We start from the raw sequence: 24,305 nt of genomic DNA, 5'->3' as shown, positions 1-24,305 counted from the left end.
GTACAAATTTAATTAAATAGAACAGACCTCTAGATACGTCGTTCATCGTGGCTGAGCGGGAAAATTCAAAAAACACTTGGTAACACGTAAAGATAGATCCGGCAAGGAGACAATTATAAAAGAGATGTGCACTTCTTTTATTTCGAATTGCAGTGCAATGTGCGGTTAAACTTTTGATTACGAACATGCATGTGATTTAAAGTTGTAAATGCACACGCAAAGTCAACCTTAAGTATTTATTTATTAACTCCTTACGAAAAAATAAAAGTTTCACGAGCAATTTTTATATGACTATATATTATGTACAGTTTGTTTATCTTTAAAAATTTTATCATACATTTCGATTATTTTAAATATTATAAAATTTAAAATCATATTGTAAGTGAAAACCATATTTACTATATAAAATAACTATTCAAAATTATTGCATTTATGATATAAAATCTTATCTAAAATTCAAAATTATATCTGCAATGAAAATTGTGATGTGATAGCATAATTTTATAAATCGCACATCTCTAAGTTGCAGATGGACGAATTACATAGACGATGAGTTTGAACAGTTTATTTAAACGTACAAGCATATGCTGAACAATAGTCGAATACATTCAAATGGGATTCCTGTCGTTCGCTTTGGCGAAAATTCGCCCCGTCCGAATAGGCGTTCGTGTATTCTCTTTATACACGGCGCGTACATGATGAAAGAAAGTTTATGTATCTTGCGCTGTCGATTTTTGCATCGTGTCACCTGTGCGCTTTGGATCTGTGATTGATTAAAATAAGATGTACGCTGTATTTCAATAACAGGACATCACTCATTATGTACAGAATCCAGTGATGGAATCTGATAATCTTTTCACGCTTGAAAAAGAACAAACTTTAAGGAATGAGCAAAAGGAATAAAAGGAATGATCTTTTTAGGGAATGTGGCTTCGTGTATTGAAATATTTTAAGATTCTTTATTTTATACTTTTCGAGGAAAACTCATAAAATCTGAAAAAATTTAAGATATTTTTTTTCAGAAATCATAAATTTAAAATGTAAAAAATATCAAAATATTATGAGACCTTTTTCATCAAGACATATTTCAGTTTTATAAGATTGATTTGAAAATCATAAAGGAAAGAGTCTTAGATACAATGAATATTTTGGGAACTTATATCTCAATAAGAAGAATAATCTCTTGACATTTATATGTATAACTAAGTTCTAGAAATAACATTTTGCAAATAAACACCTCCAGCGAACGTGAAAAAATCATCAAATTCAAACCAGACCCTGTATGTTTGAAAATGTATCACAGTACAAGAGTTTCAAGACAGCTGTAAAAGGGGCAGGTAGCATTATTCAGATCATACACTATAAGAATCAAATATTTAAAAAAAAGAAGTTTGCTGTGCATGTATTAAATCATTTTTACTTAAACAAACACTCATTGAAGTAATTCATTTATGTTTTAGATATGACAGGCAATGAATAATCTATGTTGCACGTGATTGTACTTACATTTCACGTGAAAGTATTACAATGCTCATTTGCCATTTCAATATAAATTTGTAACGATGTAATTTAGACAAGATAACATGTTACAGTACATTACAAGCCAAATCATGTTTATTAAAATGTGTTCACTCTCCAGAAATTTTTATTCAAATATTATAGAAGTAATTGCAACATAGATTACTAATTGTACTGCATTTTCCTTTTTTTTTTTATATAATTGAAGCAGAGATCTGAATAAAATATAATCTCAAGAGAATTGTACGCGCACAGAGATCGAGAGTACATAACTACATATGTAACAATTTAAGTAAGGCATGATTAAGGCAACCTGCTCGGCAGACTTAAAGATCTTGACTCCGACAGTTTTTAGTCTCTCTTCATTTGTAGAAGGCTTAGAAACAGTAAAAGATGTTTTTAGGCACCTCGCTTGGCAACCTGTTTACGCAACTACAAAGAAGAAGTTATCACAAGTCACTAAAGTATGCGCTTGACGCATGACACGAAATGACTCTATCAAGACATATATAGAGAAGTACTTTTCCAATTTAAGATTACTCTTTGATTATTTGTTCGGAACGCGAGTACTCCAGGATCGTGTTGCTTTACAACTTTGAATATTTTGCTCGTCATCGAATAATAGAGTACATTTTACACTTGATAATACAAGTGATAAATCATTAAATCACATCTTCCTTAAAGTACAGTTCAATATCTCTAACTTATCACCTAACATGTAGTACATTATATATCTGTCTTTTTTTTAATACTTTACCTTTTAATTAGGTATAAGCACTTTCTTCTCTATCAAACATTTATATATGTTCTATAACATATTCAATGGAACTCTTTAAGCGTATTAAACACCACTTCAAGTATTTTGTTGGAACTTAATTTTTATATATAGTATGTTCATATTGTTTATATCAACATATAAATATAATTACATTGTCTCGTTAATTGCATATTGCTTTTTACCAAGCAGTAGTTTTTGCTACCGTTTTTTTCCAATTAATATGCTAGAGAAGAGAGAGAGGAATATACAGTATTCCCTAGATATATTACCATGACATATTGTGTCTACCTTGTGTATTAGATAGTAAGACTTGAACTATCTTGAAAACTATCTTGAAAACTATCTTGAAAATAATGTAAAATATAAGACGATTAATGTTCATTTCCATCAATGTAAATTAATTTTGATTTCAATTTAATTTTCTCTTTTTCTAGTTCTAAGAATTAAAAAAAGATAAAGAGTAAAGTAAACCGAGATCAAAGTTAATTTTCATTAGTGAAAATGGACACAAAAAGTAACAATAAAATAAATTTATTATAAGATGTAAAAACATAACAAAACTGTATCAAAATTATAACAATCAATAATCAATTTGAAAACGTTCATTTGTACTTAAGAAGAAAATCATATAATAATTTCACCCATATTCATAATAATACAAATAAATAATTAAATAACAGTCATAATTAATTATTAAAAAAATTATATAACATGCCTATAATTTATATCACATATTATACATTTATACTGCAATTATTTTCTCATAGTTTTAATATAACAAACGTTAAATCAAATACTGGTATAGACACCTTATTTGTGCATATATTATTATTGTGTAACAATATTGTGTCTGGGGTTTTGTAATTACGCCATGATTTACCGTTATTATCGATAACTACAACAAGGTAGAAGTAGGGCCAAGGAGCATTATCTTTTAATACTATTTAAAACCGATAACACAATACTATTTGAAACGACAATACTATTCAGCAATTAGTTGCTAACGCAGTTATTATGTATGTAACGCTTAAAGAAAGATATTATTATCCTGTTTTGAATCTCTTTTTAAAACTTGATACAATGGGTGGTCCCAATAAATAAGAATATAAACAATTAATGAACAAAAATATTATCTAAATCTTGCGACTATTAATTCTTTAATATCGCATTGGCCCGATAAATTTGGTCTACCATTTGTATTATATCTAAGTCAAACGCATGAAAACCAAAATACTCATTTTATAAGAAATTCGACCTACAAATGTTGAATATTAGTAGCAGAACATTGCATAAATGTCTCTCTTGATATTTATAAAATTATTTCTGAACACTATGCATATTTGTGTAAAATTTTTAAATGAGATAATAGTCTCTTTTTTTTAAATATTATAGTCAAGTTACATCTTGATAAACGCATTGCAATATAGAATTACTATTAAAAATTCATCTAATAAAATTCACAGTGTTTCAAAAAGAATATCATTCTTTGGTAATTTTTTGATAAGATTGGCCACATAAAGCCAAAGAGCATTTTACTTTTTTAACACGTGTGGCACAATATGAATGTCGGGGATGTACCGACGATTTATAAAATCTTCGTCCTCGTCTAGATCTCATCTTACTAAACAAGCGATTTATTTCACTGCTTGACTAGATTTTTACGGTGTTCACTGGTAATTATAATCTATTATACAAATGTTACTAGAAAAGTTTCCCGTCACCGCTATAAAAAATGGACAGACTTAGCGAGTACACAAATCGTACAAAAGAAACGTGACGCCTATTACAAGAACAGTATAGAGCTATCATTTTTTCGTGCCATCTGACATACTAAAAAACCATATCTTTAATCTGTAAATACGTTACCCGTCATATTAATACGTTCGCGAGAGCACTCGCATTTCTTTATTGAATGGAACAAACTTTTGAAGTTTCGAGAGAATCATCCATTGCCGCCGCGCGCCTTCTAATACCTTCCAGGTATACCTCTCGATTGAAAAGCCCAGCGCCAAGTGGAATTCTAAAAATAAATAGTACACATATAGATTGCATGTTATCTGGTATAGGAGTTAAACCACCATCACTTCAAACGTCAGTAAATAATAAATACGTACATATCGATACCCGGCCGCAGCGTGGTTTTAAAAACTCCCCAGACCGGCTTGTGATCCGAGGTACAAATACTTGGTACAGAATCATATACCAAGCACTCTATAACCCCGTCCTTATGCGTACCAGAATCGTGACTGACACGTCTGATGTATCCTCTGGTGTGACTTTTCCCCCGGAAGAGAATTCTATCGGTGTACGCGGGAGTGCGTTGCTTGCTGCTGGAATCAAAATTCTGCGTTCCCGGATCGTACTTGTAGGTAGGAGGAAACAAGATCGGGGCTTCCTCGAAACCGCGCAACACTGCGCCGTCGTTCAGAGTATTTTTTAGCTGATCCTTGTGCATGTTTATCGGCGACTCTTGCGGAAAGCATGTATTCGTGATCCATTGAATTACTTCCTCTCTCGGTTGAGCTAGACGAAAGTTCAAATCACCACACCAAAACACGCAATCAAAGTTTTGCGTAACATCTGTAAAAATGTGATATTTATTTATTACGCGCAATGTACAAAAAGCAAGGCTATCTTTAAAGTTTGTTGAAGTTAATACCTTTACTTTTGTGCCTGATAGGTAGCTCTTTCGGTAAATCAAGATTTCTAACGATTCTCTTTATATCGTTGACACGTTCTTTTACCTTATCTTGATGCGCGGTCAAATGAGCAGTGACAAAAAGAAAGCTGGTGCCGAATATCATGAGAGCTATAGCAACTGCACCCTTTGTTCTGAACGCCGTTCCGGTTCTCGTCGAAAAGCTATCCTCCTCCGGAATAGAGCAGAACCAAATTAAGTCTCGTCTTATAAATATTGCGAGGTGAAGCGTACCGAGGTTACTGCTAGTTAGTAGCACGTGCGAAGGACCGAGAGTTTCTTGCAGAGCAGCTTCCCACTCATGTCGCTCGGAACACGATTCTTGTGTTCCTATAGCTAATAAATCGGGAACTGTCTCTATATGGCATGGTAACATAAAATCGTTCAATTCCTTTGGCGGAGTCTGACCATTCATGTTCCATGTGCCGATAAAAATTTTTAATTCTCGATTAGGCAATACTTTCTCAAGTTCCACTGGTCCAAGTAAGGAATTGGCAGCAATTCTCCCATGAAGAAAATTCCTATGAAATTTCATGGTTAGATCGGATAATAATTAAAATCGATAATTTTAAAAAGAATGTACCTTTCTCGTGCCTTCTGAGTAGGAATTAAATTAAGTACTTGTGCAGCAAGTAATGATTGCTTCGCTAAGCTATCCATAGACGCCCCTGTCATTTGAGAAAAGTAGCGATCTTTCTTTTTGGACAGAGCATCGTGGGACGTTGAACGTGGCTTATGATGGATCGGTGCACTCTTAATAGAGTCTGGACTAGAATGTCTCAAAGAGTTTGTAGGTGAGTTCACGATCAAGTTATCTGCGGATCTTCTATGAAGTAATCTACGGCGTAATTGTCCTGATATACTCGGCGATAGTGATCCGGAAGAAGAATATTCACCTGAAACAGTTTAGAATTCTGCATTAAACATGAGATTCTAATAGAAATTGTGTATTGTAATTGCGCCAAAGAAAAAAAAGATCATCCATTATTTTGAAAGCAAAAATATACATTGATGGAACAAATAGACATTTTGTGTCTAAAACTTAGTTTCGTTTTAGTCAATAAGATAACGGCATTCCACTGTAATGAAACCAAATTGCTTCAATTGCCGCCTATTACAATCTTCGACACGTGCAGTTTCGTAACATGATGAAATTATGAGATTTGTTAACGTTTAACTGAACATAGACATGAATACCTTAAACTCATCTTTTGTGATTCAGCATAAGTGTATGTGCATGAGTAAGATCATTTAATTATTTAATTAATGTAATAAAACAAGTCAATGCTACTTAAACTTGAAATAAAAAGCAATTTATCACATTAACTTTGATTAGTTCTTTAAGTGGTCGTTCTAACTTCAACATATATATATATATGTAGACAATAGTCTATTTTTCAATTTGATTATAAGTATAAAGCTTATATACATAGATTAGTATTCATACTTAGTTTTTACATTTAAGATTGTTTAAAGTAACAGTCTTAAAATGTTGTAAACCAATCACAAAAGTATAGCATTTTAAAATGTTATTTAAAACAATGTTAGAATAAAATTAGATGAATACCATCCACAACATCATCCTATTAAATATATATACATTTCCTACTCTCTTTAAATTAAATAGGAAAAAATAGAGATATGTATGTAGAACACATAACAATTATAGCTGCGCACAAATAACATCATAGCATTAAACAGCATAGTATGCTTGTAACACTTAAGTTTCTAATCTAATCTAATCTAATCTAATCTAATCTAATCTTATAATTGTATACATGTTTCTCAAGTAGAATTAATATATGTATGCAGAAAACATATATTGGCAATTCAATAATTTTTTTATAATATTGACACTTCAAAGAGAGAAATTCAATATCTTGTACGAGCAAAATATAAAAATACTAGCAAAAAATAAAGAATCATAAATTTTAAGCAGCGTATAAATTTCGTATATCATTTTGTACCTTCTTTCTCTGGTTTTTTGCAACCAGTATTGTGATACTGAATCATTTTGTAAACTTCTGTAGGATTGGAGAACTGCCGTTCCATTTCCAGGAAGAAATAAGTGATATATTTTCCCTTTGTAAAGTACTCATCCTTAAAGTATTTTCGAGACTCAATGAGTTCGTTTTCATCTTCCGAAGAATCGTCGAAAGAGTCTTCTGTTGAGTCTGCAGAGAAGTCACTATCTTCACTACTTTCTTGGGAAATTGCCTTTGTTTCTTTTACTATAAATTTTTTCGTATCACTCGTAACACTAGCATTATTAAGAGATTGTAACATTGCGATCTTAGGGTCAGGGCCGTAACTTTTCGTTCCGTTATCGTGATGCATTTTCTCAGTATCTCCTAGAGATGACCGAGAACTTGCGCCTATATCGTTATCTTGCTTTAGAAAAGCAAGTTTTGTACTCATATGTCTGTCCGATCCTAATCTGGTATCCACCTGCTCATTTTTCGTACCATTATACTTCTGGTGCTTTTCACTTATGTCATCGCCTATATTGGGTAACCTGGAACTTTCACTTTTTACAGTAACTACGTTCTTACAATTTTCTCCCACATCTGACAAATTCTTATCGTTATGCTCCTCTTTTCCAGACAAACTATTTTTCGGAGCTGCTACAGAAATTTCACTGTCCACGACTTTTGCGACCTGTTGATTGGAGCTACAAGATGCGCTTCCCAAAGGATCGGATTGCCCGCCATCAAATACTTTTTTCTGTTTACTATAGAAATCCGGCTGTTCTTCTAACTCATCTTTCCCTTTAAACACTCTACGTAACTTGTTCAGAAAACTTTTTCTCCTTTTCTTGCTCGGACTTGACATTTTTCATTGGATTATACTCGCACTCGCAACGATCAAGAAAAACACATGTATGTACCTCAGAGATAAGACTATTACTAACTCCACGTATACAATAGCTGTACATTGATATACTGGAAGCGTTAAACTCCGCTCTGAATACGCGCCTTTATGCAATGTAAAGTAGCGGGGATATCCAAGGTCGCATGAGCGTCATTAAATTACAATGTGTATAGGAAGAAAAGATGAGTGACGCTCAGTTGAAATTAGATATGAGGTAATTGAAATATTTTTTCAATTTTTTTCCTCCATACAAGAAAGGAAAGAAAAATAGAATCGATCAATACTCATTATCTCATATGTAAGCAAGAATATAACATCTTGAAAGCATTTATTAATCTTAAGTAGACATTAAAAAACTATACAGTTTCATCAGAAAAAAATTATTCATCTTTATTGAATAATAATTTTCATGAGAATTTCAATTCGTAAGAAAAAAATTATTAGATAAGAAATAACCATATGTTTGAGTCAAGAATTCAAATTTTTTAATACTACTATTATCCAAACAATCATGACGTTAGATGACTTAAAACATTGAAATGAAAAAATAGAGAATATTTGTAGAAATTTAAATTTAATTATCAAGCTCTATAAAAGAGATTTTATATTCTTGCTTATACAAGAGGTAATGATATTATTGGTTTGATACTATAATTTTTCTCTGTGCATTATTTTAGAATAAATTAACCATTATTCAGAAAGCTTGTTACCTTTGTTATTGCCATTTATGTGTAAATATTTATAAGCATGTAAATTTCATATTAAATTTAAAATCAGTAATGCTTAATTGTCTGTGACACAGTTTCCAAGCTTACCTTCTATATAAGTACTAGGTCGCTGCTCCTTCCCAACTGCTATGTTACTCCTTCTGACTACGGTCTCCTGAACTGCTTGGGCAATCTCCTGATCAAGTTCGTTCACAACCTGCATGTCTTCCCTAGACTCGACCAACACATCTGTCTGATGGTCTTCGTTGATGGAGGCTATCTCAGACTTGACCGAGGTGCGACTCAACGTCGGGGAAAGTCTGCTAACGGTCAAGCTCTGGGGTGGCGTCCTGCTACGCTCGGTCATGGCGCAGCACAGGGATAACTTGGTGCTGGTCTGAGATCCGTGATGCGAATTCTCTATCTTGGAATTCCTGTTCGAGTCCCCGTTGTACGAGGATTCCAAGCAACCGACTTTGGTCTTCTTGTTCATGAGCATGCGACAGAGAGATTTTTTCTTCTGCTTCGACTTGGGTGAAACCTCTACCTTATTCGAAACGCCAGAGACGTCGTTTCCCTCACTCTGCTCCATAATACTCGCATCTAGCGCCCAAGCTCCAGCAATTATACCTTTTATATTATGCCTCTCGATAATCGTTTATAGAAATTACAAGATCAATTCCCTTAAGTCTCTATTATAGCTTGTAAAAAAAATTCCTTTATCCTATTTGCAGTACGCGATTAAAATATATCGTAGAAAACTCTCAAAAATATTCTCTCTATATTTCCAAATCATTGGTAAGCTCTCAAGGAAAAGTATAGTTTTTACAATGTAATCATTGCCGCTCGCAGCTCTGTACGAAGTGAAGTACATCCAATATCCAAAACCTCTCACGTCCTAGCATTTAAGAATATGTGCCGCTTGTATCTCACCATCAAACCTATTAGCGTGTCTAAACTCTGCGAGATCAACCGCGGCGTAACGCGCTACGATGGGCCCCGTAAGTATTCATGACCGCGATGCTTCGGTATCGGCGGTTAACGTTCGCTGTTAAGTCGAACGTTCAGTCATGCGGGAGGATATCCATGGTGATACCAAATAATCGCACTTGAGGTATCGGCGAGCGTGTACTTGTTGGAGCTTGGACTAGAATCGAACAGCGAGCGTGACTAGAAATACGACGCGTATCCATGCGAATCCGCGCGTCCGTGTTTTCCCTCTTTTTCCTGCAAGGAAGTCCTAACAAGTCCAGATGAGCTACGTCGAACGATCGCGTTGCTTCTCATTCGACATCACGGCCGGCCAACAATCGAAGAACGTCCTCGGCGTCCTCGCGTTTCATACACTTCCGTGTCGTACACGTCTCGATCCATCTCAGGGTTGAAGAGATGCTCGAGATGCTGTTGGATGCTGTCGCGCTGCTCACCCCTTTGGCTCGTCTCGTTGGCTACTGGCGCGTTTGCGAGACTCGGGATTCGGGGTCACGGCCGGACTGAATGTGTCGACACGTCATTCACGGCGCCGATATCCATAACAAACGATCGAAGAGTCGCTCATCTACGGGTAAGCACCCGGACCTCGGCTTCCATCGTCCCCGCGGAGACGACGACACGTCGGGCACGAGTCGCGCCGAGCGTTCCTCATTCCTCCTTCTTTTCCCTCCTCTTCTCGACTAGCCTCTTCCTCGGGGAAAAGCAGCGAGTTCCGCGGCGTACTGCGGAGTGCGGCGTACCGCAATCGCGATAAACAGCAAATCGTATACACCGTATACACTGCACGGCGCGCACGGCTCGGTGACGATTCCCGCGCAGCCGTCGCACCCGTAGCAGACGACACGGTGCACGTTCTCTGTCGGAGTGCCGGATTAACGATCGATGGATGCGAGCTCTCCGAGCTCTGACGACGGTCCGCCTCGCGGGAAACGAAGAAACCGTCGTCGTTCCCGAAAAACGGAACGCCGCGTCGAAGCAGCCCGCAGAGATGTTTTCTGCAAGGATCACGTGAGACGATCCCCCCGGCAGATCCCGGACGTAACTTAAAATAGTTGGAGTCCGTGACGAGCGAGCGAGAGAATGGGCCTGTCAAACCGAGCAGACGACAACAGCAGTCGCCATATTGATCCCGGTGCACAAGCTATACCGCCGGGCGTCGAGCTCTGCCAAACTCCACCGAACGCCATATTTACTCCCACGGCTTGAGAAAAATATAGACTCTGGATGCATTGCGTTTCACACATGATTGCACATTATGCTCATAATGCATCGATTCAGGCTTTGGCCATTTACGTGTAAAATTGTAAAATATAAATAATACATTACAGTCCATGGCACATAAAAAAACATAAGATGTAAAACGTAATCAGTAAGCGAATCCGCCAATCATAGTCGAGAACGAAACGGCTACCGTGATTGGCCCATTCGGTTACTGATTACGTTTTGTCTTACGTTTTTCTATGGACCATGGTCTTACGTGTATAGAATGTATAAACTATATAAACATTTATAAACAATGATTGCGTTAATTATTTAAAAACTTACATTACATTTGTGCACGATTAATTTAAGTCTAACGCGCAATAAAAAGAACAAGCAAACAAGTAGATATTGAAATATATTGAACTGTCCCTTATTTCCTGTTCTTTGTTTTTTATTCCGATCTTTATATTTGGACCATTATTTGACATTTTAAATTATTTCTTATTTTCTAATCTTTACTCCATTCATTGTGCCTAGGGTTTAACTGATGGATCGAACATGGCGATCAATCATTTCGCTCTTTCCTCGTAACGCTATCGCGTCGCGTAAATACGCACACCAGCGCGAACTACAGTTTGGTCAGTGACGGACGAGTCTCGCGCCATAACGATGTTTTGTTTACATCGAGTGCACGACGAAGACAGCGATTGCGACGACGTCGGCGAGTAGGATGCTCGAAAATGCGAATGAAGGATCGACTGTCTGCGCCCACAGCAGGTATAAAGGTAGACTTTTTTGCTTTTCGTCGATCAAGGCGTATCGCGCTCGCTCAAGCACTCTTCGCATCGACACGTTTTGCGAGATACCGGTTGACGACGACATGATGACTACGACGACGATGACCAGACCAACTCGCGAATTTGCGCAGAATCATGTCGCGTTTGCATCCGAGGCGCATTTGCCCGGGAACGATTCTGTCTGTCATCTGCGATATCAGTCGAATCGACATTCCGCGAGGAACGAGACGATTGACACGGAACGCAACGTGTGAACGGGTGGCGCTCTTTTGCGCTTCGAAAACATTCTAGAAGGTGCAGCTGTCACGCACACGTGCGCCCTAGATTTTGCGTCTTTCGCGGAGTGGCATCGACGACGTTCAAGGGAGTGACCTTGAACTTTGACAGCTTTACCATTTTCGATTGGGTGTCGTCGAATTCATTGAAAAATTGTGTAATACGGCGTGCTTCGAATTTTCCTCACATTCAGTACGACAAGTGTCGCGGTCGTATCGAAACTTGTACCTCGGGTTACAATGATAATACAACGTTGATTGATGTTTGGTAAATAGTTTCGGCTATACTATTCATAAAAAAGGATAATATTCATTGATATATCGGGTATGAGTTTTGTCTTCGCGAAATTGCAAACACATTGGCGTGAGTAATTTTACAAATTTCTAACCTCGATATTATCAATTTGAGGAAATAAGAGAAATGTAAAAGAAAGTTTACGAACTTTTGATGCATTAATAGGCCTGTTTCTGTTGCTGCCATTTTTGAATTAATTTCTTTGTCATCTCTCTTTCTTACGATCGAATATATATTTATCTCATCTCGAGTGCAAAAATTTTGGGGGATTTCAAGCAACTCGAACAGACCTAATATTATCAATTGAAAAAAGTCAGTTACAAAACTATTAAGATAAAAAAAAGAAAAAAACAGTAGAAGTAGAATGTGAGTGCCAACACGAAGAAATGTGTTTCGAGTCGCAATATAATTAAACGTAAGTAATAAAACGTTATTTTCACAGAGGTAAACTTGCTACAAATGGTACGACTGCGATAACGATTTTCGCCGTAAATATATTGAATTATTGAAAAACATGGATTTTTATATTTCGAATAATGAATAAGAATTCAATTTGTTATAAATCTTTCTTCGAAGATATCGTACGATCACGCGGGCAAGCGATCGGGATTAATCGGGATCGCACTCGGCCGCTCCCGTTGTATCGCGTCGCGTCGCGTCGTCGGTGGCGGCGCGTCGGTTTGTCCGAGAAACGAAAATGTGAGTCGCGCCGCCACCGCTAGGTGTCGGACTGAGCGCACGACGGGCTGGCTCGCTGTGTGGACGGCCACCATTGTTGAAACACTGCTTTGGTTGATGCCTCGACGATTTTTGGGCCGAAAATCGTAAATTCGCCTCTGCCCGCGGCGGTAGGGCATCGTTGCGGTAGGTGCGTGGAAAGTCGGTTGTCGCGATCGCGGTCGCGTACGTGCTCACCCGTCGTGCCGAGCCGAGCTGAGCCGAGCGAACGAGCGAGCAGGCGAGCGAGCGAGCGAGCGAGCGAGTGAGCAAGCGGAGCCTACGATCGGGTACGCACTCGTCTCTCTCTCTCTCTTTCTCAATACCCGTCTCGATCCCGTGGTCGTCGTCAACGTCGTCCGTGATAGTGCACGGTAACCGCGGAACCTCGCCATCAAACCGGGAAGACGTTCGTAGTGTGAAATTTGTATCGTGCGCCCGCGTGATTCGGAACAGAGGCGGGTCGCGCGCGGCGTTCCGGCGCGCTCTTGCCGTCGGCGGTGCGTTTCTCCGTGTACATCGTTGTGTGCATGTGTGTGTATGTGTGTGTGTATGTGTGCGATTATCGTTGATGGTGTGTGCATTCGGCGCGCACCGCGCACTCCGGATTTGATCGCACGGATCTACGCCGTGCACCCGGCGGTGCTTCGTTTCATCGTGGTGCTGCGCGACGTTAGAACGTGCGTATCGTGCGTGCCGCTGCTCCGTTTTCCCCTCCCTTCCTCTTTCCCTTCCTGCCACCCATTCGTTCCTTCTTTCCTCTCGCTGCCGCCACCGTCGTCGTCGTCGTCGTCGTCGTCGTCGTCGTCATCATCATCATCATCATCATCATCATCATCATCATCATCATCATCATCATCGTCGTTGATCGTCGCCACTGCCGCCGGTGGCAACGGGACGCCGCGCGCCGTACGTGCGTGCGTACATTCATCCTTCACGCATCGTATGTTGCGTGCGTATGTGTGCTTTGTGTATTTGTATGTGTATACATATGTAATATATATGTGATACGTGCTGCTGGTGCGCGGCGTGAAAAGCGCGAGGCACGCCGGTCGTTCTATCTCGTTATCGCGCGATACTCGATGATTACTCGCGTTTGAATACTACGGCGGTGCCCGCCCGCTCGCACGCCAGCTCGTACACGCGCTGGCCGGCGCTGACACGCGGCGACGACGACGACGGCGGCTCCTTCGGAAACGTTCGTTGGCGCGGACTCCGTTGCACGGGTGCCTCCTCCCTGTATTTCCTCCATCCCCCTCTCTCTACCTCTTTCTCTTTCTCCCCTTTGTTCGTCCCTATCACTCTTTCTCGCTCGTTCATGACACGTCTCACTCGCGTGTACATAGGTGTCCGTGCGACGACGGACGCTATCGATGTATACGGCCGTGTAAATATACAGTAGGTGTACGTGTACGGAGCGTACAGTACGTGCGGAATAAACGTGTTCGCTATCAACGCCACCACCATCGCCACCGTCGTTGCTTGCCTTTCGTGTATATTAACGTCCGTGCGTGCACTTGTATTCTCTATTGCTCTCTCTCTCTCTAATATCTATCTCTTGCGCTCTCTCGATATCTCCGTTTCTCTCCCTTACTCTCCAAACGGCGTTTACGCGCGGCGCGTGCCACCGGAATCCGCAAGCGGACGCACGCCGCGAGTTCCAGATTGTCGATTCTCGGAGCAGTCACACCGGTGAGCATGTGATACCGGGCGTCGCGCCGTCTTCGCGAATGTCACCGATAACGACGTTGGTCGTCCGCCGTCCGCGAGAACGACGACGAGGATGACGACGTGGAACCTCGCGGCGCAGCGAACCGTTAGGCACACTCCCTCCGGGACGATTACCGTCGCGACGTTTTCCGCTCCAACTTCTGCTACGGAGTTCTTTTTCATTTCCTCTCTATTGCTTTCTCTTTCTCTCTCCCTTCTCCCTCTCTCCTACACTCCACATTGATACCTGATTGATTGCCACGTTACTCCCTAACGAATGCCGATGAATCGGTGTTAGGGCAATTCCACAACGCGCTTCGCGATGTTCTGAAGAAAAGAAAAAGAAATCTGCATCGCCCTTGTCGAAAAGTGAAAAATCGCAATTGCACGCATCGCGGAGTACATTGTGGTCGTCTTTCGTGGCGATCGTGTTCGAGAGTGTGCGAATTGACGAGTCGCCGATACACGTAGCGGATAATAGCTGCTTGATAGTCGGTGTCAATGGGTCGCATGAATAAATGCGAAGCGAATGCTCTTGTGTGGCGGAAGGTGGAAGCGTGAAGCGTGTGTCTGTGCGTGCGTTTTAGAATAAAAAAACGAGATTGGAAGTCTGTTCTTTGTAGCTCAATTAGCGTACGCTCGTCGTACTTCAAATGAAATAGACGTGTATTTAAAGCTTGGCAATAACGAAAGAGAAAGTTTTGCGTGAAATTGTGATACTTGAATCCCTTAGGGTTTGATATTCAAAGATCAAAAAAGAAGAAAGTTTTAATGCAGTCCAGTGCTGTGACAAAGAACAGATTTCAAGGTGTATCCCGTGTCTCGTACCAATGCTCCTTCGCATTCCCTATCAAGTCGTACGCTGTGTGTCTTGGATAAATGAGAGCGTTTTATTTGTTGTATGAACAGTATACTCTTTGCCAGACTGCAAGCTGCTAAGTTGCAATCTGTCTTGTTCTGTCAAGGGACATTGACAAAGACATCTTCGTTTTCTTATTAATAAAAATTCTAGATTCACCCATGATATTTTATTTACTGCATAAATTTCTGTATCCTTACATATACATGTTGTTACATTAGCAGCTTCGAGTCTTCGCTTGTAATATCGTATAAAAATTGTGATAGTCATAGTTTGAAAGTTCCTACAATATATGTAAATCAGTAAGAGAAATGTTTCTGCTATGATTACAGAATCTTTGCAAACGTCTAAACATATATCGCAAGAAGAAAAGTTCGATAAGTTTCCAGATATAGAGCGATATTACTACTATTGTCAAGATACAAATGAAAGAGATAAAAATAGCCCAGACCTACAGTATGGTGTGAGTTGTCACGACTCTTCTATTGTTTCCAGCAATGGTAAAATACAATTATTGTGTTATCTTTTTTTGTATACATTCTCCAAGACTAAAGTAGCCACAAAATTAAATACTCCTATGTTATAAATTACAAAAAGTTAGAGAGAAATCCTATTAATGCAATTATTGGTGCTTAAATTATTGTGTATATTTATAATAATATATAAATTGGATAATTGTATCATAGATGTTTTAATCCTGGTTTGAATTTCCTCAGTGCATATTGTGAGTTAAGGAATTTTAAATTAAATTACCGACATTTTTTTTTATTTTAAAATATCTTTTAATTAACTTTACAAAATTGCAAAGTTTTGTAAAACCAATTTGGAGAAATCTTAAAATAAAACATTGTCAGTAATTTATCTTAGGATCCTTCTTTAACATGTTAAAATTATGAAAACTATTATAAAACTAACATTCATAAATCTTCACTTTACTGTAATTAAATAACATTAGAATTGCAAAATAAAGTTGGAAATGTGAAAAGCTTTATTGTAAAAATTTGTTCAAATTAATTAAATAGATGAAAGACTGAATCGCAGATGAGATAATGACAAATCTCTTGGTGAGAAAATGTGAAAGTAATCAGACTTTCTTTCTAACTTGTTGATTTATTATTATTCTAGATCTTTCTTACATTTTGATTGTAAATTACAGCGTTATTTATTTCTAATTGTAAAATAAATTTGGATACAAATATTGTTGTTTATCTGTTGCTTCCTGACATTTTGAATTATATTAACAAGTGTTGTATATTGCTTATTGACGTATAATGGAACTTGTGATGAATATGATCCATTTTTTGTTTCTAGGACTACACATATTTGACGTTGCGCCACAATGGGCGCTACCGAACAATTTTATGCAGTGGATCGATCTACAAGCATTGGTAGCACATAATACAGTGCAGGATATAATTGATTTATATCATAAAACGAAAGATATCACGGAATCCATTAAACTAAACTCGATATATTCCTCAAAGTTACTCCTAACAGCACGACAAAATGACAGGATAGTGAATTCTAATGTACCAACGAGTACAATTAATGAATCACTATCCGAAAAACCAGGAAACCTGCAGAAGGAACGAAAGAATAGGCTGGATAATTGCCAGAAGGATTTCGGTGAGGGGACAGACTCTGATTTGCTAAATATCAATAAAACGACGGAACTTACGTTAGTGAAAGATAAAACCAAAATTTTGTCTGAATCACAGAAGAAAATTTGTTACGACGCGAATATTAGCTTGTTTAATTGTGTATCAAAGCATTCAATCAACACACAAAGTACTACTAGATTGAAAGTCACGTCGGACAATATTGAACACGAAAGAGAAGCTTGTGACCCCAATCGCACCACTTCTGTAGCAGATAATGAGCCACTTAATTTAATAATAAATTCGAAAGAAAGTACGCAACGCAGCCATACTTGCAGTGAGACAAAAGATCGATTCTGCAATTATTTGCATTCTTCAGGTGTCGCTAAGGAGACGCTTCCGATAGTTGGTGCCATTGTAAAACAATTAGATCATTCTTTTAATGTACAGAGTTTTTATAATGCGAAGTACAAGGCAGTAGATTATGGTTTATTGAAATTTTCTGATTTAAATGAGTTGTCATGTAATTCAGATAAAAGCAAAGAATTATTGAAGACCATCAGTAAATTGCATGCTAGTGGTGACGAAGTAAATGGAAAAGTTACAACAAACGGCGATTTGAAGCAAGAGACCGCACATGTTTTGGACAAATACGTTACGCATGTATTACCATCACGCTTGAGCGATAGTAAATCTAAAGCATCGTCGTGGACACATTTACAGTCGAATGTCAAATGTAATAACATTAAGAAAGAATGCTGCAGTGAGGAAGAGGCACGCAAGTCAGAAAGTACCGATCTAGTGACCGCCTGCAACCCGAGATTAAGCAATTGGGCGTGTTTCGAAATGTCAGGACAGTATCCAGGTCATAGCCGACCACCGGTTGGCACACCTCCACCACAAACTGTCTGGAACCATCTCACTATGGCGCAGGGTCAAGGTAATTTTAATTTCAGTGATATTTGATGTAATTTTTTTGTAACGTAATCAAATTTTAATCATGACGATTGCGCTTTTAGCTCTCAATATCCACCCGACGTTGTCTGGTCCCACGTTGAGTCCAGCTGGGTTCTACACACATCCATCCATGGCGCGAGCGTCGCATCTATCATCTCAACTCACTCCGCAGCTTGCTCACACGCAAGCACCGCCTACGTGGCACACACCTACGGTTCCCTCGAAGAGTGTCACACCATCGAACACGCCGGGCAATCCCTTATTCAATTTACAAATGCTGGTAGACAATCGGTCAAATCAAAATCAGTATAGAAATTCACCTGGCTCCCAGAGCACTCTAGATCTCTCGTCTACGTCGGAGATTATGGCGGAAAATTACTCTCGGATAACTCAGGATATTCCTATCAGTTTGACTGCGAGAAATATGGATAAGGGCAGTCGAAATGGAAACATAATCTCACCACCTCTTAACGGGGAGACTTCGTCAGACAGCGGAATCAGCTCGTCTGTACCGACACCGAACTCTGTCAGCGAACCAGTTTCGCTATCGACAAAGGAGCTTACCACTCCTAAGATAACGGTGAAAAACTTTGAGAGCAATCTAAAGGGAGTCGCGAATCTTCACGATAAGATTAAGGAAATGAATGTAGATAATTTTACGCAGAAAGTGATAAATTTACCACCTAGTGTAACGATAGAAAGAGTGGTCACGGACAAAAAGGAGTCCGAAGCTTCTGCAAAAGTCAAGGATACGTTGAGTGTTATCGCGCAAGTGCCAAGGAACGTCACCTTACCTGTTATAGTCAATCTCACGTCCAAGATGGAGAAAGATGTCACGGATAGTCCTAAGCGGGAATCCTCTTCTGAAAGGGACAAGAAGCACGAGGAGACGAGTGTGAGATCACCTAAGAACTTGCCGAAAAGAGGCAAAAAGGGCGTTGATTCTTTGTTGGAGAAATTAGAAGGGGGAAATAAGAAGCTTGGGAGTACCGAAAATATTGGTTCGGTGATCGTAATGCCGGTAGAGGAAAAAGACACGTCCAGTGTTAAAAGTATGTCGCCGGAGAGACAGAAGTCTAAATCACCGACTCGGGAGGATGAGGTCGTGTCTCCGGCTTTTAGCAATGATGACTCGAATGACAATACCAAACAACGTAGGAAACGAAAACTAGAAAAGCCCGTAAGATTAAGCAAGGACTCGAAAACGGAGGTCGAGGACATGGAACTCGAGCCTACAGAACCCACGGAACCGAGGACTATTGACCCATTGTTGGAAGAGACGACTAGTTCCATCTTAGTGGGCGATGTTAGGGCAGAGGAACAAATCGCTAGAGGTACGGAGGACAGAATATCGGACAAAGTAACGATGGATGAGGTCACGGAAGAAAGATCGGAGGAATGTCGACCGATTCGAAGGCGGAGTAATAGCGAGGATACTACAGCTAGTAACTCGATATCGACAAATCAAAGGACACGAAGAAAATCTAACGAAGACACGTCGTCCGAGTTTCCGAAGGTAATGAGTCCAAAAGACACAAGTAACTCGACGACGACGACGACAACGATAACGACGACGACGACGACAACAACGACGAACCCTTTCGTTGAGGTAGAGTCGGAATTGGCGAAAATGTTCGCCGGAATCGTAGAAGCGGATCCAGAGGTCAAAAATGAAGAATCAAAAGTGGAACTCGCAAACGCGCAAATCCAAGGTGACAGTGCCGCTGTGAAGTTTGAAGGTCTCGAGAATAGTATTCTACCAATGACAGAGTCTCAGAACATTCAGAGCAATCCTATCGATGTTTCTTCCACGGTCGACACGAAATTGTCGGGAAAAAAAGGTAAAAGAGGTAAGATGCAGGGTGGTAAAAGAAAAATCTCTAGGTCGACGGAGAACATTTTTGGTACGACGGATGATACTCCACCGAAGGAGGTGAAGAAGAGACGGACGTCTAAAGGTTCGAAGAAACAAGATCAAGCTTCAAAGAAGGCAAAGAAAAACACCAAGATTGACGGCCTGAGAGAGATGGCGTACGATTCTGGTTCGAACGCAAGTTCAATCAGATCGCGAGGGCCAGTGGTTCACGTGGAGGGGCCAAGGGATAGTCCATTGAGTATTCAAGTAGTTAATGCGCCACGGGAAGAGGAGGAGGAAAAGAGCAAGGAAAAACGGAAAAGCGTTGGCAACGGGAACGGAGGCCGAAGCAAGAGGCTTAGTCATCAAAACGATTTAGATTACAGGGGTATGTATATCTGCGAGATGGAAATCGTTTCTGTAGGCATTGAGTTTCAGAATAGGATTCATTTTATCACTTTTTTTTATTCACAGGTAAAGTCAGTAGAGCAGGTCTTTTCAGTTCAACGTTGTCTTCGCGATACGACGCGCACACGACGGATTCAACTTGGGTCTGCGTATTTTGTAAGCAGGGTCCACATTCTGTTATACCTGGAGATCCATCCAGGCCGCATCCGAATTTGGCTGGACCGCATATCGCGACTGGAACGTATACGGTAGGTGTATATTCTTTCAGAATGATTTGATGGTTTAGATAGCAGCTCACATACATTTAATTTGTACAAGATAAACGTTACTCTCATATCTGATAAATTTTATTTTTATAAACTCTTTGTATTCTATATTGTATTTTTAATTTTATATGCGCTCATCTGATTCTCTTATAACGTATCAAATTTTTATCGTGGCTTTACGTAATATTAGAACAATGAAAAAACAAGTTTTTAAAAATGATATTTGGCACTAATACAACGTACTTAGAGTGAATTAGAAGCGATAAGTCACACGCAAATAATATATCTGCGATAGGTCCCAGCCGGTGTGTTAAGCGACTTATTTGGACCATACTTAATCGGCAAAGAACGTTTGGAGGATGGCATTTTATCAGCTGACGAACAAGAAATTACGACAGAACAGAAGAAAGGTGGTAGGAATAAGAGAAGTTTGAGGTACGCGGGTCTGGCTGATCAGTTCTCTGCGAAGATGGGCAAGAAGAAGCGAAATATCGTTGAAAGTAATACAAACGCCATTTTTACGGGTATGACTTTGCATCCTGGCGGAGAAGAACAACGGTGGGAAGTGTGGCTTCACGAACAATGCGCGGTATGGGCAGCCGGAGTGTACATGGCAGGTAAGTCAATATCAGAATGATGGAGATATATTTGTAGAATGACAAAAAAAGCAGCGCGTATAATTACATTTGTATCGCTTATAAGTAATATGTATATGAAAATTGGAATTGTGTTTGGCAGGTGGCAGAGTAACAGGATTGCAGGAAGCTGTGTGGGACGCCGCTAAATCAGTATGCGACTCTTGCGGCTTGACAGGTGCGAATATTGGTTGCGTCAGACGTGGTTGTAAGGCCGTCTCGCATTATCCGTGCGCACTAACGAAAGGCTGGTACCTCGACACAAATCAGTACATACCTAAGTGTAATCTTCATCGAGTTACGTGAAACTCCGGTGAGTCTATGAATGTAGGCTAATATGGAAGTAGGTCGTATTAACATTATATCACACGGAGATCCGGCTTTAATTAGATGCACCGAATAATGGGCAATAATGTAAGAGACTTAAGTATATAAATCTGTTTATGACTGAAGATAGCCTTACTAGTTAGTAAGGTATGTTCTAGTTAATGAAAGAGCAAAACACTCTCATGCGACAAAATCAGTCATATAACGTAACAAAGTTACTTTGCAAAATGTAATTAACAGGCGTGGAAGAGTAATCGGCATATCTATAAAATTTTAAATACTAAAATATAATATTGTTGATTTGATATTTTATTTTTTCTGATTTAATATATATAAATTGACTATCTTATTTGACGATGAATTGGGATTGTGCGGCCATAAGATGTTTTGAGATTATTCCTTATTTGATGCATATTTGGAGTATGAAAATATAAATGTGAGAACAATTATATTAATTTTCAGACATCAAGTTTAGATCGGACATCAATATGCTCGAGAAAAATATTTTCCAATGTACAAGGTGTTTAAACGGAAACCCGATTAACTGTTTCTGAATTAGGAAAAAAAAATGAAAGTTGAAGAAATAGATTATCTTTCTTCATTATTGAATTGAATTTGATTTTCTTGGCCTGTGTGGCCTTGAACGGTGGCCTTTTCGACTTAATATAAAAACAAGGTATAAAAAGCAAAATTTTTTTAAATTTCAAATTTGTAGAGTAAATGAATCGCTATTGAGGAACACAAAGATAATCAAAAATAAAAATGATTGCTTTTTTACTTATACTTATGAAAATCGAAAGATATTACAGATTTTCTAAACAACATCATGTACGCAGGAATACACAAATAGGGCATATTGTATTTAATGTTGTCAAATTCAAAATTTGTAAAATTTATGGCAGCAAAAATTGGACGTTTATAAGTATAAGACGAATCAGTATATAAGAGAAAACAACATAAGAGAAAATTGAATATTCTTTTTTCTTTTTTGCGAAGATTGAGCATGAACATATAAGGCAAGTGTTCTCTGGATGTAAAAAAAAGTATTTGTATATATAGCGAGAATAAAAGGATTATTGTATTAAAACATCATAATTATACTCTAAAGTTTTAGAAAACTTTGTACGTATTATTTTAAAGGAAAAATAATACATACATATGTTTCATGACAAAACAACTTTTGTAATTAACAAATTCTATTTTCTTTTGTTTGTGTCATGAACCGTTAGTTCATAATATGTATATCTTAGCATACATCAATCGTCCCAACGTGAAGTTCACTTTTTGTTACATTTTGATATTAATGTTTTTTTATGTAGTTATTTTATCATGCGAATTTTTATTTGATTTTGCATGTTATAACAGGATGACAGTTTCTTAAAGAGAAATATTTTTGTACTCGCATCGAGCGAGAGATGATTAAACTGAGAACACTTGTAAGACTTTAGTAGACCACTATATCTAATATAATGTAACAAAGAACACATCTCATTGCATTCAGTGATACGTTTTGTATGACGTCATATATTCACTGTCACTTTATCATCTTTAATGCATCTGTACGGTCGTGAAACCAGTGATTCAGATCCAATGTCCCGCATACGATTTGTTAGTGACTAAATTAATGGCTACGCATTATTGCGAAATTTGTAATAATTATATATTATTGATTTATACATGTATATTTTATATTAATTTCTTTTCATGTATTAATATGAAAATTTATTGTCGTCATCTTTGCTGTCATTGTTGTCATCATCGTTCTCATCGTTCTCATTATATTTTATCACAGTAAGAGGCACGTTTTCGCTACCGAAAAATGTAAGAATATTAACAAGCGATTCTCTTATATCAGGGAGAACTAGCAAAGATCAAGAAAAATTGTATAAAAATATTATATAGAAATATACGATGTATATATATATATATATATGTATATATATATATATATATATATATATATATATAATATAATATTAATTTGCGTAGATGAAGTATATATACATATATATTATGTTCTGTGTGTGTGTATATATATATATAAAATATAAAATGTATATACACATATTTCTACATGTCTCACGTACATATATATATATATATATATATATATATATATATATATATATATATATATTTATGTATGATTAATAATCATTGATTACATATATGTATGTATATATAATGTATATGTATATATACATATATAAATATATACACCACACAAAGGACATATTGAAAATAGCCGTCACGTCTCCCACACAGCACAGAGTACGATAAATTATATATATAATCATTTTTAAATAGAAACATATATATATTCAGAGATGAGAAGATAAAGTTATAAAGCGTAAAGATCTTTGTACATACATAGTGCGTAGCAACAAATGTAAAAAAAGACTATCTCTGAAAACATTTTATTTAGAAGCTTAAATCATGTTTTAAAAAATAGTAATAAAAAGAATGACACGTTCACACTTTGGAAGAAAAGTACATAAAGCCTAATTTTTCTTTTTGTGACGACTTTTTCGAGACGGTTTCGACACGCTCCTCGGCATTAAGGGTGATCTTTGTATAAAAACGAACGGATACAGCCAAAAAATACCGCTTAGATGTAATAAGAGAGATATTGAAATGTAAACCGAAACGCTTATAATCTACAATTGTGTATGAAAAGGAAACAAAATTTTATCTTAGAAAGAGTAACTGTAATATTAATCCTTACTTGTGATACAAAGAAAGAAAGGAAGGTGACAAATTCCGGAAGTAAAACGACGAGCGAGATATATTGTATATTCCGACTCGTTCTTTCGTCGTCGAGCGTGCACGACTCTGCGT

At 38.0% G+C, this 24,305-nt stretch overlaps 2 protein-coding genes across 12 annotated transcripts; one reads left to right on the top strand and one right to left on the bottom strand.

The window, feature by feature from the left end:
* Nucleotides 1–549: 549 nt before the first annotated feature.
* Nucleotides 550–10,899, bottom strand: LOC105196631 (inositol polyphosphate 5-phosphatase E). 3 transcript variants are annotated; one of them, XM_011162661.3, is made up of 6 exons: nt 8,681–10,899; nt 6,962–7,168; nt 5,578–5,890; nt 4,956–5,515; nt 4,411–4,876; nt 550–4,316 (listed from the first exon to the last, which is right to left on the bottom strand). In XM_011162661.3, exons 1-6 carry the CDS (start codon nt 9,162–9,164, stop codon nt 4,202–4,204), a joined length of 2,145 nt encoding a protein of 714 aa, XP_011160963.1. In that variant the 5' UTR covers nt 9,165–10,899; the 3' UTR covers nt 550–4,201. The 3 variants fall into 3 exon arrangements, with proteins under 3 accessions (XP_011160963.1, XP_011160962.1, XP_011160960.2); XM_011162660.3 differs by lacking the exon at nt 6,962–7,168 and having other exon boundaries at nt 8,681–10,898; XM_011162658.3 differs by lacking the exon at nt 8,681–10,899 and having other exon boundaries at nt 6,962–8,270.
* A 496-nt stretch (nt 10,900–11,395) lies between these two features.
* Nucleotides 11,396–23,281, top strand: LOC105196630 (serine-rich adhesin for platelets). Of its 9 annotated transcripts, none has more exons than XM_026135010.2 (7): nt 11,396–11,545; nt 15,754–15,921; nt 16,733–17,959; nt 18,039–20,219; nt 20,306–20,487; nt 20,801–21,122; nt 21,244–23,281. In XM_026135010.2, the coding sequence occupies exons 1-7, from the start codon at nt 11,509–11,511 to the stop codon at nt 21,444–21,446; spliced, it is 4,320 nt and encodes a 1,439-aa protein (XP_025990795.2). In that variant the 5' UTR covers nt 11,396–11,508; the 3' UTR covers nt 21,447–23,281. The 9 variants fall into 9 exon arrangements, with proteins under 9 accessions (XP_025990795.2, XP_011160958.2, XP_039307133.1 ...); XM_011162656.3 differs by having other exon boundaries at nt 11,396–11,553; XM_039451199.1 differs by lacking the exon at nt 11,396–11,545 and adding an exon at nt 11,684–12,204.
* Nucleotides 23,282–24,305: the final 1,024 nt, after the last annotated feature.

This window comes from Solenopsis invicta, chromosome 6 (assembly GCF_016802725.1).
Source record: "Solenopsis invicta isolate M01_SB chromosome 6, UNIL_Sinv_3.0, whole genome shotgun sequence".
NCBI lineage: Eukaryota > Metazoa > Arthropoda > Insecta > Hymenoptera > Formicidae > Solenopsis > Solenopsis invicta.
This window is presented reverse-complemented; position numbering and strand designations above follow the sequence as displayed.